The following is a 14,881-nucleotide window of genomic DNA, read 5'->3' as shown; positions in this document are numbered from 1 at the left end:
AAGGGCCCCATCCTGCAGCTTTTTTCCTCGTTCCCCAGCCTGGGTATTGCATTCATACATTTTTCCCAATCAAGTGGCTACAGGACATGACTATTATGCCAATATGGTTAATTAATATGAAATAAGTACAAGCATTAGTTACAACAGATGCATGAAAAATGAAACCAAATGTAAACTATTTTCCTCTCTTACATCCTCCAGCTTCAGTAAATTAAAAAAAAAGTAAGTATTATGCAAATAGGGCTAACTGTACACGGGAATTATCCAAAATGGTCTTCAAAGAATTTTTTTCCCCCCAAAATATAAAATAGAAGTTCTTATCTCATTTTAAAGCAAATTCAATTTTGACTGTAGACCTGTGTCTACCTGGAACAATGTAACTGACTTCTGGGGGCTCAGTTTGGGTTTACACTAGTGCTGTCAGAGACTCATTACACACCTCAATTTTCTACATATACGCCAAGTACGTATTTGTAAAGATACAGGCAAATATTTGTTTAACAACAGCGTGATTCCAATCCTCTTGGTCTTTAAAGCAACAATCCGACACCACGTATTCTCCCTTGCTAAATGCCAAATATTAAATGCAATCTGGCTCAGCACATACCAGTGAGCTGCCTTTAAATGTGTTCTTCTTTCCATTTAATTAATTTTAATGCTATTAAAGCTAAATCACTTCAGGATTAACTTTATTAAAGCAGAAGCTTTATTAAAGCGAACAGAACAAACCTTTCTACTCCTCAAACATGCTATTAGGGTTACTAACAGATTTCCCCAGGAGAAAACTTTGAAAAACTGGAAAACTAGCATAACTTTGCATCAGTCCGCCAATGCTTTTTTCCTTGGTTTTCCCCAACCTCCCCCTGCTCACCAATGCTGCGATGATGCAAGCTTTTTTCTTATGCATTAAAACTTTGTGGCTAAAATTTTGGAGACACCAACTTCCCTGGCAATCTGAACAGTTAAACTGATCCATTTGAGCTTTATTTGCAAACCCTCTTCTGGTTTGCATCCCAAACTCCTGCGGTAGCTCCTGCCCAGATAAAAGGCTGTACATAACTCATGTTTATGAAGATGCAGCGTGAACACAACTGAGCTTTCACTGACTCCCACAGTGACCTAAATCAACTGTGAGAAGGTGTTTCTGCTTCATTCAGTGAAGGTTTAGCTCATTAAACTGTTTTCCTTCTCAGCATTGTTCATTGGGTTTGAACTGCATCGCTGTTAAATGCTCTTTAGCAGTTTAAAGGCTTTAAAGGAAAAGTCTTATCAGTCTCTGTTTTTAACAGCACTAAATCTGCATTATTAGTTCATGCAGATAAGGGGATTTGAAAGCTCAGCTTGAAACCTCTCTCTTCTGTATTTATCTGACACTGCATAGTTCCAGTAGCTCAGCTGGAAATGTAGATCTATGAAGCTTTAAAGAGAGATTAAAGCCAAGAAAAGAAGTACTTTTCCCCCTAAAGCTGCTCTCACTTTCCCTTTTCCTGCTGTCTGAAGGAGTCCTGGGGGACAATGGCCAAAGATGGTTCCCAAAGCCCCTGAATGGGGACACTGTTGGTGGCAGCATTCATTCAAAGTAAGCTTCAGTGTATTGTCCTCCCCAATCAGCAGATCAGAATAGAGTGCGCTGGTGGCTGCCAAAAGGTTAGTCCTGCCGATGAAAGGGGCTTCCCATTATTCACTGCCTACAGAACTCCCCCTTTGTGCCCGCCAGCCCATCACTGCACTGTGGAGGTCCGGATCTGCGGCTGGCTGCTCCCTCAAAATGAACAATTCATGCACGGCGAGCCTGCTAGGCACTGTGCAACCCGAAATCGAAGGGCTCCTTTTCTAAGCACAGCGCAGTTGGGGCAGTTTTTGGCAGTGTCACATTTTAATGATATACCATCGTGACATCCCTGACCCACAGCTGACACTAATACTACAGTCTCATTACCTTACCCTCGCCGGGGCATCGTGGGAGGTCCAAAGCTAAAATTAGCTAGGGAAGCACACTGTATGCTGCAAACAAGCGTGAAATAAACAATGCAAAAGGTTTGCACAGGTTTCCCTCATGTAAAGCATTAGAAAAGGAGAGGAGATCAGCGGAGCCAAGAAAAAATGAAATAAAAATCCATACTGCTCTATGAAAGAGAACGCAAGGATATGCACCCCGACATCGAGAGCAGATCCTGATCTTCCCGAGTGCGTTCTGTAAATCAGGGATCTTTTATATATTTCTATATATGCTACCTATGGAAACCTTCCAAGTGCCACCAGCATTTTTGAATGGTTTGAGCAGGTTTTGTAAGTGATACAAGAGAAAGGCAATACTGGCTTTTTCTCGTCCACCCTTAGATCATCCCAAAGGTGATCATAAATTCTTCTTTGGAGAAATTCCTGCTCAGCCCCCTGCTGGGGGAAAGGCAGTCTCTCCTTCTATCCCACATACCCGCCCTTACAGGACAGGAAACCCACAAAGAGGAAGGAAGCTTGAGAAAGAAACCGACTGGAAAGGCATTTACACTCCACTGCAGCATCTCAGAACCTTTTCCAGTGAAAAGCTACATAGGGAAGAATGGCAATGAGACACTTTCCAACACATAAACTGCATTGTTCAGGAGTGTGTATAACTTCAGGCTGCTGCCAGAGAGAACCAGAAGAGCTGACAGCTGCTTTTGGACAGGGACCCGTTACACCTCTGCCACGCACAGGGAAGCTGTGAGCAGAAGCCAGGCGGCAGAGGCACAGCAGATTCTTTTGGGCAGTGGTTCCCCATGAGGCCAGGCACCTGCTCCCCTCCCCTCAGCCAGCAAGGAATTGGCCCTTGACAGTGATGTGGCCGCAGCCGAAAAGCTGCGTGGGGCAGCGGGATGCGGCTCAGCACCCCTGGCTGGGCTGGGACCCTGCCCCTCGCTCTGCGGAAGGACAGAGGTGACCCCGGCCGGGTGCCCCTTGCCCAGCCCTTGCTCCAGGGAACAGCCGCAGTGGTCCCACACTCATTGAGGGTCCTGTTAAAGAGCCCTCTGAACTCAGCACCCTGGCACATGGCCACGGGCTGCTGGACAGCAGGGCTCAGGGCAGGAACAGCACACAAAGTGCTCTGGTTCTGTATTCCTTCCAGGCTCAGCAGCTTGTTGTAAGCTCCCCATTATGCCATGGTTTGCAGTATGTGCCATGGCTGCTCTGAAGAGACACGTTAAAGCTCTGTTTCTCCTGCAAACATGAAGCAGACTGGCACCAACCAAGAGAAATACCTGTTTACTCTGCCAATACGTTGATGCCCACACAGAAACATTTTTTTCTTACTCAAGACGAAGCTGTCTTTTTCCCAACTTTATAATTAGGGCAGCTGTAAATTTCTGGCTATTTTTGTGACACTTCTGTATTGTGCCACTCATCAGATGAACCAATTCTGTAATACCATTAGAACCCACACGGTTATTGACACCAGTGGTGACTACACACAAACTCTGTGTCGCTGCCGAGATGAATCGCCTGCGGTACCCAGCTCCGTGGGGAGGGACCCACAAAGAGAGGCTGAAAGACCTGGGTTTGTTCAGGCTGCAGCAAAGTTGTCTACATGAGAACTCTGTTACTGGCTTTATCTGTTTGGTAGTTAGAGAGAGGAAAGAGCCAGACTTTGTTCCACAGTGCATGCCAAAAGATCGAGGTGATGGACACGAACCACTTTGAGGCTGGATAATCGGGACAGAATGTTTCACAGTGAGGGTAGTCAAACACAGCAGTGGCCCAGAGGAGCTACAAACCATCACCCTGGAGCTGCTCAAAGCTCAGCTGGACAAACTGTTGAAACCAGCCCTGCCCTGAGCAGGGGGATCAGTAAGTGACTTCCAGAGGTCGCTTCCAACTGGAATTATTCTGTGATTCGGTAACTGAAGATGCACTTGAATGGCAGCTTCATTAGAGTCCACACAGTCTAAAAATAAGCTAATCTACCTGACACATTTAGAAAATAAGCGTGGTTCCTACTTTGCAGTTCTGGTGACTTGAGAATGGTTCCCTGAGATCAGTAATTTGGCTTTAAAGAGTACATGTTGTAAAGTGACCTGTAATGAGCACTGTCTAGAAAACTCTGGCAAGCAGTAACTACTTTCAGGAGACAGAATAAAACCCTCTACATTTCTGAGCGTGCCATTTGAAACATCTTTCATACGCTGCTTACGAACACAGAGATTGAAAGAGGCCAGGAAAGGCTAATACATACCTATCAAGTACATAGCCAAGAGCCTTATGCCGTATTCCTGAGTAAACCGATGGGCTTGTTTCCCAAGCAATTAAATTGGAAGCATCATGGAAAAGATGAATGTTTACCAAGTCAAAGGCACTATGACAAAAAAAAGGAAAAAATAAAATGATTCAGGATAAAAGAAAAAAAAAAAAAACATTTGTTGCATCAGCAAAGCATTCAACACAGCACTTACTGTATTCACTCTTACATTACCTTAAAACTTACTCACAAACACTGTGCAGATTAAGCTACCATAATCACAAAATTGTCAGACTGCCATCAAGCTTACAGCTCATCCACACATAAGACTCCATCAAGTCTTTTACATAAAGGACGCACAACATGAAAACGAAAAGCTATTTGTCAGTTACAATTCCAGAAATCAGGCAGTACCCCCTCACTAAATTTTTTTTTTAAATTGAATGTGTAAACAAACAACTTTCAGTTTCAAAGCTGCAGCTAAGCGTGGAGTAGAACTGTGGCTTTGCAATAAACAACAGGAAAAGCTACCAAGAGGAGAATGTTACTGACATTAAGGACTAAGTCACATCACTGTGCCTCCTTATGTGTCCCTGTGTGGAGAATGCTGAGACAGCAGCAGTCAATACACACACCACTTCCAGCTGGGAAGAGGACACGTGCTGCTTCCCTCGGGCCATGCCTGTGAGAGCACAGAACCACAGATTTGTTTAGGCCAGAAAAGCCCCCTAAGCCTATCTGCAGCCTGCCAGTGAGCACAAGGACAGGCTCTGGCAGAGACAGACATCAAGCAGAAGCTCCGAGCTCTGCTCAGGGAGGTTTCCCAGACCACGGCAGAATTTGGAATGGACCTGGAAACAGCAATAACAGCAGTGAGAACAGTGAGAGCATGGTCAGACACAGGTCACACAGCACAAAGGGCTCTGCCAGAGATCCTGGTGAAAATCTCTGGCTCCAGAGAACAGCACATCCTGTCCAGTGAACCCACACTTATGGGGAGCAGCCCCACAAACCTTCTTATAAAGAGATAAGGATCACAAAACTACAAAACATGACAGCTCCAGATACCCAGCCCTGTCTGTCTGAAGGACAAACAGAAAGAATCCTTGCAGGACAGGGAGGGTCCCATGTCACCAGCTCACCTGATGTGTAAAGCTATCTATAACCCACCCCCACGCATCTAAAACATGCTTGCTCTTAAAATTTACTGATGAAGGAGTTTCCACCTGCAACTTCCTTGTCCTTAAACTCAGATTTTCATCATATTACCTACTTTCCTGCAAATTAAACTGATTTCTGCCCCCTCTGCAGGGCCGACAGCAACCAGTTTCCCTGCTGCGGTCAGCCAAAGTTTCTCACCCCCTACACAAACACTGCCACCACCATTCCTGACTCTCCTGTCCTCTTTCCAGCATGCCTAGGGCACAGCACTCAGAGCCAAACAGAACACTCTATCACAGGCTTTGGCAGCACTCACATAAATAATTACTGTGCCTTCTCCCTCATGTCCTTCACAGAATCTACCTATTAACACATCTCAGAAAGATAATAATGATCCATGTTCAATTCCTTCTCCCTTGATCCTCTTCTACAGCAGGGGTAATGAGTCAGTTATTCCCAAAATAGTATTGGTGCTTTTTAATTCTTCTCTCAAAGTGCAATGCTTTGCATTTCCCTGACTGTCATCTTCCAATACTACTTCCTCAAAAATACCAAAATTATTCTGGTTGCCGATTCTGATCACTGATATACTTGCAAACATTCCCAAGGTTGGTGCCCTGCCTAAATATTGTAAGTGCATTCTCTACTCCATTCTCCCTAGCAAATATCAACTAGGTATGTAAACTATATTTAGGACTCTAATGCCTTCAGTGCACTATCCTGCACCCGCTAAAACACTGAGAACTACTGGAATAGAAACAAGCACCTTCACTTTATAGGCAAATATACTAAAAAAACCCCACAAAATGAAAGTACATGTAATTATGCAATTCTCTTTCATTTTTTGCATAATGTGAAAACTCATGAGTGGCCCGGGATTCTTTGGTTCTTTGTCCATACTAAAGGTAACTTAATGAAGAATAATGGATTTGAAAAATCTGGATTCACAGAGAAACCTAACTGGGGCAGACCACTGATCACACAGGAGGGAAAAGGACAGCTCTCTGAAGCCTGTTAAGGTCACTTTTTTGGTTTTTTGGGAGCCCGTTTTTGGCATGAGGTACATTCTGTAACAATGTGCTCCTAGGTAGGGAGAAAGAATAGTTCAAGGACCCATGCAGAAGTACTAATAACAAGTGCCTGGGCTCTATTTTTTTTACCTATTAGAACGTAGAAATGCATTGATCAAAAATCATGATTTATGAAATTGGTTTTCATGATTATGAAAATGGGCAGAACTCTGTTCATATGCACAGAGACTGGGTGCTAACACTCATCACACCCTGAAGAGTCACATTATGCACTCAGACTTTCTCAGATGTATTTTATAAACCCCTGTATTTTCCATAGTATTTCACTACTCACCCCTTCAACTTCCCAACAGAAACATCTGAGACCTTGTTAGATCATGTGGATCATAACTGCAAATTACTCCAGACGGAACTACCACCATGGCTCAGCTCATCACAGACTAGGAGAAGCTGTGATGTTCCTCATTCTCACTGCCCAACACACCCTGGACAGACACTCACCCAAACATTCACTACAGCCAAGGACCGTCCTTTTTTAATATCCTCCCACAAGAAAACATTACATTTAAATCTGTCTCTGAAGAACACTTTTTTCTTGGAAAGGCCTAAAAATAAATTCATGTAGTCTTTTTCAGCAGAGAGGAAATCCCAGAAGACAGAAGAGACAGAACCTAGGGAAGTCACGATACAAGAGCAAAGGCCGGATTAGCATGTGATGTTAATACCAACTACTTCTGCAATTATCTAGTGCTGGACTCACACCCCACGCATATGGATCTGGAAAAATTAACATGGACCTACATTATCACACAACTGCCTGCCCGATTTCTGGGTCAGAAGCCTATAAAAGGAAAAAACCTGGTACTTCTGTTTTCACAGACTGCTTAATTAAATGAACATGCTTATGCCAACAAAGCCAGAACACTCTTCAGTACTCAAAAGTCAGCCTATGTGAACACTCACGAGATTTTAGAATCAAGCTTTCAGTTATAAGACATGAAACAATCACACGAGGAAGGGGAAGTGTTGAACGTTCATGAACACGTAGGTGACTAACGTAAGTAAGCAGTACAGACCAAAACCGTGACTACATGGTAAAAAAAGCAAGGTCAGATTTTCAGGTAGGCTCAGAGAAATCTGAAGGAGCGCCCATGGAAGAAGCTCTTTTTGCAGAAGCCCCAGAGGTGAGGGCTGCGACAGCCAGGAGCGGTGCCTGCCCTAGGTGAGACACTCCAAGCCCCAGCAGCACCAGCAGTAGTGGCAGCAGCAGGGGAAAGTGTCAGCTCCACGCTGTGCCTGACCCCCGTGCCCTGCCCACCGGCACAGAGCTGTCCCTGACCCTGCCTCCTCTGGCTGCACGGTGCCACGCCAGCGCTGTGAGTGACCACCAACACCGCATCTGGCTATGGATCATCACAATTTACTGAACACTCCGTGTTCAACAATAATAAAGTGACTGCCTGGAACCTACCCGCTCTATGAACAAACCGATCTGCACAGGGAAATACCTTCTGGAAACACTTGTTAACAAGCATACATAAAACAAACGTAACCAGAAACAACTTAAAGATGCAACTTACCAATCAGTAATACACCATCGTGTTCGAATGAAACCTTTTCTGGACCACTTGCACTGAAAAATAAATGAATAAGAATCAATCACCTTAGGTAAAGATCACTGTGAAAGTGAAATGTACTGACACAGAAAACAAAATGAAGTGGAGCTCATCCATACATTATAACCAAGAAGCACTGAACACAAACTGAGATACCTTTAAAACAGATACTGTGTCTTTTATAAATCCTGGAATTAATTATATTTTTGGTCCTGTAGCAGTTACAAACTTACTTTTTATTAATTTTAAACTTAGTGTAAAAATAATAAAAGCCCTGGCAGTTGTTTATAGATGACAGATACCCAAACAGGAAAGCTTTCCAACTATATTTACGCTTAGCTTAAACCAGCAAATTCTTATTACCTACGCACAAACGTTTTCTTTGTAATTTTACCTGAACTGTAAAATGTCATCAGAGATTTACATCAAATTAAAATGAATGAGATCTGCTAGAAAGCTATTTCTCTTGCTGAGCCAAGCCACCCAATATTTCTCTAAAAGTTAAGAATCTAAAGAATGGTAGAAGATTCCATTCATCATAACTGCACAATTGGCAAGAAAGCCACAGTCAGCTTGTGCCCGTACGTGTCACTTATGATACAAGAAGGGGTTTTCCAGCACCACTCCCTAGCCACTGCCACAAACTACAACCTCCCATAAAAAGACATGATTCTGCATCCTATTTATTCCACGTTAACAACGCATGTGTGTCTGGGCTAATATGCTCTGGGAATGAATATTGCGCCACAAAGGCCTAAATAATGGTGCCAATGATTTTGTAGCAAAAGACTGTGACTCCTTATTGTGAATAAATTGCCAGTCCCAGCAGAGCATCCCCAGTCAGTGGTACTACACCCCAGAACTTCTCCTGAGGCACTGACCAGGTGCATTTATTCTCTCCTCTACAAACAGTCCTCAGTCCTAAACACTGCTGGGATAGTGAAGGGCCTGAACAAACCAAACCAGGCTGCCTTAAAATGAATCACAGAATCGCAGACTGGCTTGGGTTGGAAGGGACCTTCACCTTGTTCCAACTCCCCTGCTGGGGGTCAGGGACACCTTCCAGTAGACAATGCTGCTCAAAGCTCTGTCCAACCTAATCTGCATCTTCCGACCACCCCGCAGTGAAAAGGGACCCATCTCCCTCCCCTTCTCCTTAGGCACAAGCACAGTGACTGCAGCCAAAACCAACCAGAAATAGCACCATAATAATTAAATTTCAAATAATAATCTACTTTATTGCATTTTTTATGTTTTTTTAACGCTGAAAAATTAGCCTCTTCTGCAGGTCCAGCAACCCCTCAGGGGATGGTTAGCTGGAAACGGGATCCATGGCTGAATCACAAATCCCACAATTCAGTAAGGTCTCTTCTGCTCATGAGGGCACAGTTACAAGTAGAGATGTCAACACTTATTCAAAAGGAAACCAATGAAAAAAAGTTAAATGCTAAAAGCATTCAAAATTGGTTCAAATTTAATCTTGATTAAAAAAAGGGAGCTCTGTCAATTCCTTCTTAAAAATAACTACACGGAACTTAAAATCAAGTTGTCCAAGCCTGTGATGCGGTCCAAGATAACATTTTCAATCAAGCTGACATTTCTCATTTGCTGTTTTCCTCTTTGACAAAACGGCAAAGGTACTTCAAAAGATGCAACGCCAAAACAGGCCCAACCAGACCGTATTGCTTAAAATCGTATTCAGCTGGGTTTTGAGCATCCCCAAAAATAGCGATTCCACAACCCGTCTGGGCTCATCTCCCGCTGTTTAACCTCATGGTGAAAGCTTCTCCCAGATTAAATCGGATTTTCTCTTGCTGCAACTGCTGCCTGCTGCCCCTCGCCCTGCTCCTGCACACCCGCAGGGGCAGCTGTCCTCAGAACCCGTGCCCTGCCTCTGCTGGGGCACACACAGCTTCTGTATGTCCCCTCCCACCCCCTCTGCTCCAGCCCCACGGGTGCCACCGCCCGCTGCCTCTGGCTGCCCAGACCCCAGAGAAGACCCTGCAGATGTGACGTGGCCCCGGAGTGCCAAGCGGATGGAGGTGTCCCCTCCTGGGACCCAGCCCACACCGGGAAGCTGGCGGCCTTCTCTGCCATCCAAGGACAGTGCAGGATCGTCCTCACCTTGCTGTCCAAACAGATCCGTCTAACACAAGCCTATGCTGATAGAAGCCGATAAAAAGGTATTTTCAACACAATTTGTGTTTCATGACAGCATAAAAGACAGCATTTCCGACTAAAGCCTTCCTCACACAGATGTGAATGCCGGTTTAAGGACAGCAGTATGAGAGGCCACTTTGCCAAGGTACTTTAGGAATGTGTAGCTGGAGCTCTGACACCTCACTATCGGAAGTCCTCACCAAAAAAATACGACTTTTAAAATCACAATTTGAAAACTGGTAGTTACATTCTGCCAGCTTTTTCCTTTGTGAATGGAGTCCCTGAGGAGATTGTGCTGACCTTTTAAAACCTCCCAGAACCACCATGTACATAAATAACGCCTGCTACATCGGGGGAAAGGACCTCCAGGCAGCATTAACATGAAGAGAGAGGTTAGAGAGGGCTAATGTCAAAAAGCACTGTGAGCAATAAGTAATGCACACAAACCATGATTGATAATGACCAGCACAGAGCCTTAATTCATCTTTTCTCCATCATTTTACTGAGGGGGACCATATCAAATTAAATAGTGACCCAGAAAGGGTTTATTCAACCATACAAAGCAGGGCATGAAGGAAAGACATTAAAGTGGTGATGACTGCAGTGTAATTGCAGCTCCTTAAAGGAACACCACAGCTCAGAGGGAAACCTGAAACAGGAATCAGCTCAATACTGGCAGCAAGAGCAACCAAGGAACGGAGCAATACCCAGCACTGACAAGCCTTCCTTGCCGTGGTGAGAACTCCTTCTCAGAGCCTTGCACAGGAGCCCACGTCCCCACGCTCACGACACACTCACTGCTCACTAGACAGGAGACAGAGCTGTATTATGGCAACTTGCCGTAAGAACAAGGTAGAATGTAGTTCCTACCTCAAAATTACTTCCTTTCTTCCATTAGATCGGTTGCTTCATTAACTATTTGAAGTCAGCAGCTCCATACATAATGCTCCAGACCGAATAATTGCCAAAAAGCAACAAGCGGTGAACAGAACCATGAGGGTTTGGGCCTTTTACCTGACCCAGAGAGAAGCCAGCACAGGAGATCCAGGAGGAGCTTAAGCTCACACTGGGAAAGTTCACACAGCTGAGGCTGAATAAAGAAGGAACACCTCTGCCTCTGTACTGTAAAAATAGCACTTGTTTCATTGTGCAACTGGTATATACCCCAACCTGCAAACTAACTTTAGGTATTAATAACTTGAACACAATTCCTTTAACTTCAGTAAATAATTCACTTATCAATAACTTGTCTATTTAACATTAGGAATGCAGAAGTCAGGAGGCTTCAGGCCTCCTAATGCAGCCCAGGAGCTGGAGCTCAACAGCTCTGATATGAAGAGTCATTCTCAGCCTTAGATACATACTGCAGCGGAACAACACCCCTTACGTATTTTTGGACCGTGTACGTGCGTTAGTATTTCTAAATGAAGTATTTGGAATGCAGAAAGTTTTGGAAACAGAATGTAAAGAAGAGTTATACCTTGGGAAGGAGGAAAGAGAAATTTTCTTTTTATTGCAGATTTCAAAGCAACAATCTTTATTTTTACTTTAACAAATAGTCACTAGCTGCTACACCATCTGTAAGCCAACATAAAACCAGGTGGAGATGACAGAGGTCATCTTATGCTCTCAGAGAGTGATCTACATTTTAAAATAGGAAAAAAAAAAATCCTACTTCATGTCTCAGAAAGGGGATACCACATCTTTCACCTTACATTATTAAGTCTCTTCTCAGATCCTCTGTTAATAGGATTCCTTTAGCCAGCAGATGGATTGTGAATACAGGCAGTTTCATCTACTAAAAGACAACATAAATCATAATTGAGAAAGGAGAGACTGCAGTAAGGTTATCACCATACAGCCTCCTCCATGAAAGGTTTGCATTAAAGCATTAGTGAAATTAATTCATCTTTCATAAGAGCTTTGAGCAGTATCTGTGATCTATGATAACAACCAATTTCTCACTATGAGAAAAAAAAATTACTCAGGCCTGATAGACTACACAAATCTGCTTTTTTTAAAATGGCCTAACATTATCTAGAGTGTTGCTCCCAGAGGCATCATTTGAGGTTTATGCCTTGCCAAGAGGACCCATAAATCAAGGCAGAAAGTTTTGTTAGTTTTATATGCAGTGGGCTGTAATTATTTTGAATTGCATTATGCCTCAATCACTGTAATTACTTTTAGATCATCCTTAAACAGCTGCAATAAAAAGAAATCAGTTTTAAACCATTTCTCACACAAAAAAATTGCAGATGTGATATGAAAGGTCTGGCTAAAACACACAAGAGCGTGTCAATCCAATGTTTGGACAAGTACGCTGCTCTTGCCTTCTGCTGGGTAACCACAAATTTCCAAAATAAGCACCATTTTGTGGCCTTTTAATTGCTATTGCTATTACTAGCATTTGTCTAGAGAGAAAATGCGATAGCATGATTAATTTTAGCTTTGCATATAAAAACATGCCTGTGAGAACCAAAACTATCTCCCTGCTGTTTTTTGTTGATGCTGTTTCTGTGTGTTTGAGACACTTTTTGGTCTCCAGCTCCAAAGAGAAACAGCGTAGTCTAAAAACCACTGTAATTATTTTCTAACTTTTCAAGTCACATGAAAATATCCTGGGTTGGCACTTGCCAGGCTGCAGGGCAGGCAAGCACACAAGGTTCAGAGCTGCCGTCTGGATGCTGCTGTTATTCACATCACTGCAGACCTGCAGAGCCCCTGCCTCTTTCCTCTCATTCTGTGCAAAGCTCTGCAACAGCACGGCCCCAGTCTGTTCCATGGGTCTGGCTGCAACGGCATTCCCAGAACCTGTGCTGGGGGCAGGAACAGAACTGAACTTTAAGGTGCTTCAGAGATTCGGTCATTACTTAATTGCATATATTTGTGGATTTTCTCTTTTCCTGTTTGCTCCTCCAGCAGGTAAACACTATCCCTGACAATCAGCACAGGGGTTTCTGCTAAGAATGGTCGTTTAAGGCACTGGAACCAATGGGAGCAGGATGAGGGTGTCACAGCCCCCAAAGGCTGCTCCTCGGGTTCCAGACCCCACAGTCCCCATGGTCCTGCCCCAAAAGCAGCACAGGAGGCTGTACTGAGGAGGAGCTGCAGCTGCTAATGAACATAACACCTGATCCCTGAGCACCATTCCTGCTCCACACAACCATGTGGCAAAGCCCCAAGACTCGACCACTGCACAGAGACTGTGAAGAACTGCTGAGGCGAGAGGGGCAATAAACAATGCTGAACAAGTTACAGCTTTGCCAGTCTCACGATGAAGCAAGGGCTGGTAAGTAAATAAAGGAGGAAATCGTTCTCCCTGGCTATCAGTGAGCCATGCACAGCTTGTCCTGGTGCTGAGCCGCAGCGGCAACACTCACCGTGCTGTGCAGCGCCCTCGGCGCTGCAGCATGTTACAGCACGACCAGGCACCCACAGAAAAACAAACGCCTGAGGAACTGCCTCAAGGTCCCTCAAAATGACATAACACTTAACTTCAAAGAAGTATTTGAGATGTTTATTCACAGGAAGTAAATGCTTTGCAAAAATATGTAAAAGGCACTTCTCCTTCCAGTACTGAAACGTAAAAATAAATAATTTAGTATCAGAGTCAAGAAAAAGAACAACCTTCACCCTATCAATCCTGTAACTATTTATGCAATGCTCTGCCAAGCACACAAGCACTGTGTAAATATCTCTAAGCATGTATATTTACAAATTCTAAATTAATTTTAGCAGTTTATTTAGTTCTTCCTTTTATTAAAGTAGTGACATACCTGTTTGATCCACAAATGTTACAGGAGTTCAACAAATTTATTCACTTGGTTTGAGGGGAACATTAACCATTAACCATTAAACACTCATGTTCTATATGTTCTTAAGAAATAAAACCTGAGAAAATTAAAGAAAACATCAAAGAAAAGAGAGTCTGCACTTGCAGGTGCAGTGCAAGAAGCCCGTCAGCTCTGCTTGTGTTTCTGGTTTTGACAAGACCATCAATCTCAAACCTCCAGCACCCCCCAGCTCTTCTGAGGACAAGCACAAAAGGGAGTGCGAGGGCAGCCTTAGGGGACAGCACCGGTGTGTGTTTGAGTCAGGTGTCCCTTCCACCAGGACGGGCTCCCTGTGCTGGCAGAACCCACCCGTGGCTGCGGAACCCGGCAGGAGCAGGGCTCCTGAGACGGCCCTGCCATGGCGCACTGCCGCGTTTCCTGGGGTTTACATGCACAAATGAGTCTTTTCATCACTGTCCTCACCCTTCACAAGGATTTCTTACTGAATTTTGGTACATCACGCCGTGACTTAAAATGCATATTACAGGTGTCAAGAAACTGACAGACAAAATTCCATGATTCCATTCTGCCCTTATCACCGAGAGGAGCTGCTCAAGAGTAGCCAGAGGAAACCAGAATCAAATCCAGTATTTGGGAATGTTTCACAGTTCTGTACATACCTCAGGGAAATAATCCTGTGGAAACTTCTCTTTTTCCAGCATGGGCGTGCTTTCTAAAGTGTCAGAGTAGATTTCTTTCCCAGTAACCTTTTTATACTTCTTAGCTAGGAAGAGAGAGATAAACCAAAATTAATATACGTAACTTCAACATTATGAGCATTTTCTCACACTTACTGGCAAAGCAGCAGCATCTGCAAAACAGCTGGTAAATCAGCAGGATCTCACCAAAATGTGGAAGCACTGAAGT

At 43.9% G+C, this 14,881-nt stretch overlaps 1 protein-coding gene across 2 annotated transcripts in view; it reads right to left on the bottom strand.

The window, feature by feature from the left end:
• INPP5A (inositol polyphosphate-5-phosphatase A) overlaps window positions 1-14,881 on the bottom strand; it is a 182,094-nt gene that overhangs the window by 70,223 nt on the left and 96,990 nt on the right. For both annotated transcript variants that reach the window (XM_040071218.1, XM_040071217.1), the window contains exons 6-8: window positions 14,635-14,738; window positions 7,986-8,038; window positions 4,211-4,330 (exon numbers count right to left, since the gene is read on the bottom strand). In XM_040071218.1, the coding sequence (XP_039927152.1) occupies window positions 4,211-4,330; window positions 7,986-8,038; window positions 14,635-14,738 (277 nt within the window). The remainder of the gene's footprint in view (window positions 1-4,210; window positions 4,331-7,985; window positions 8,039-14,634; window positions 14,739-14,881) is intronic.

The sequence above is a fragment of the Hirundo rustica genome, chromosome 8 (genome assembly GCF_015227805.2).
Source record: "Hirundo rustica isolate bHirRus1 chromosome 8, bHirRus1.pri.v3, whole genome shotgun sequence".
Lineage (NCBI taxonomy): Eukaryota > Metazoa > Chordata > Aves > Passeriformes > Hirundinidae > Hirundo > Hirundo rustica.
The sequence above is the reverse complement of the archived record's forward strand: the minus strand, read 5'-3'. Positions and strand labels throughout refer to the sequence as shown.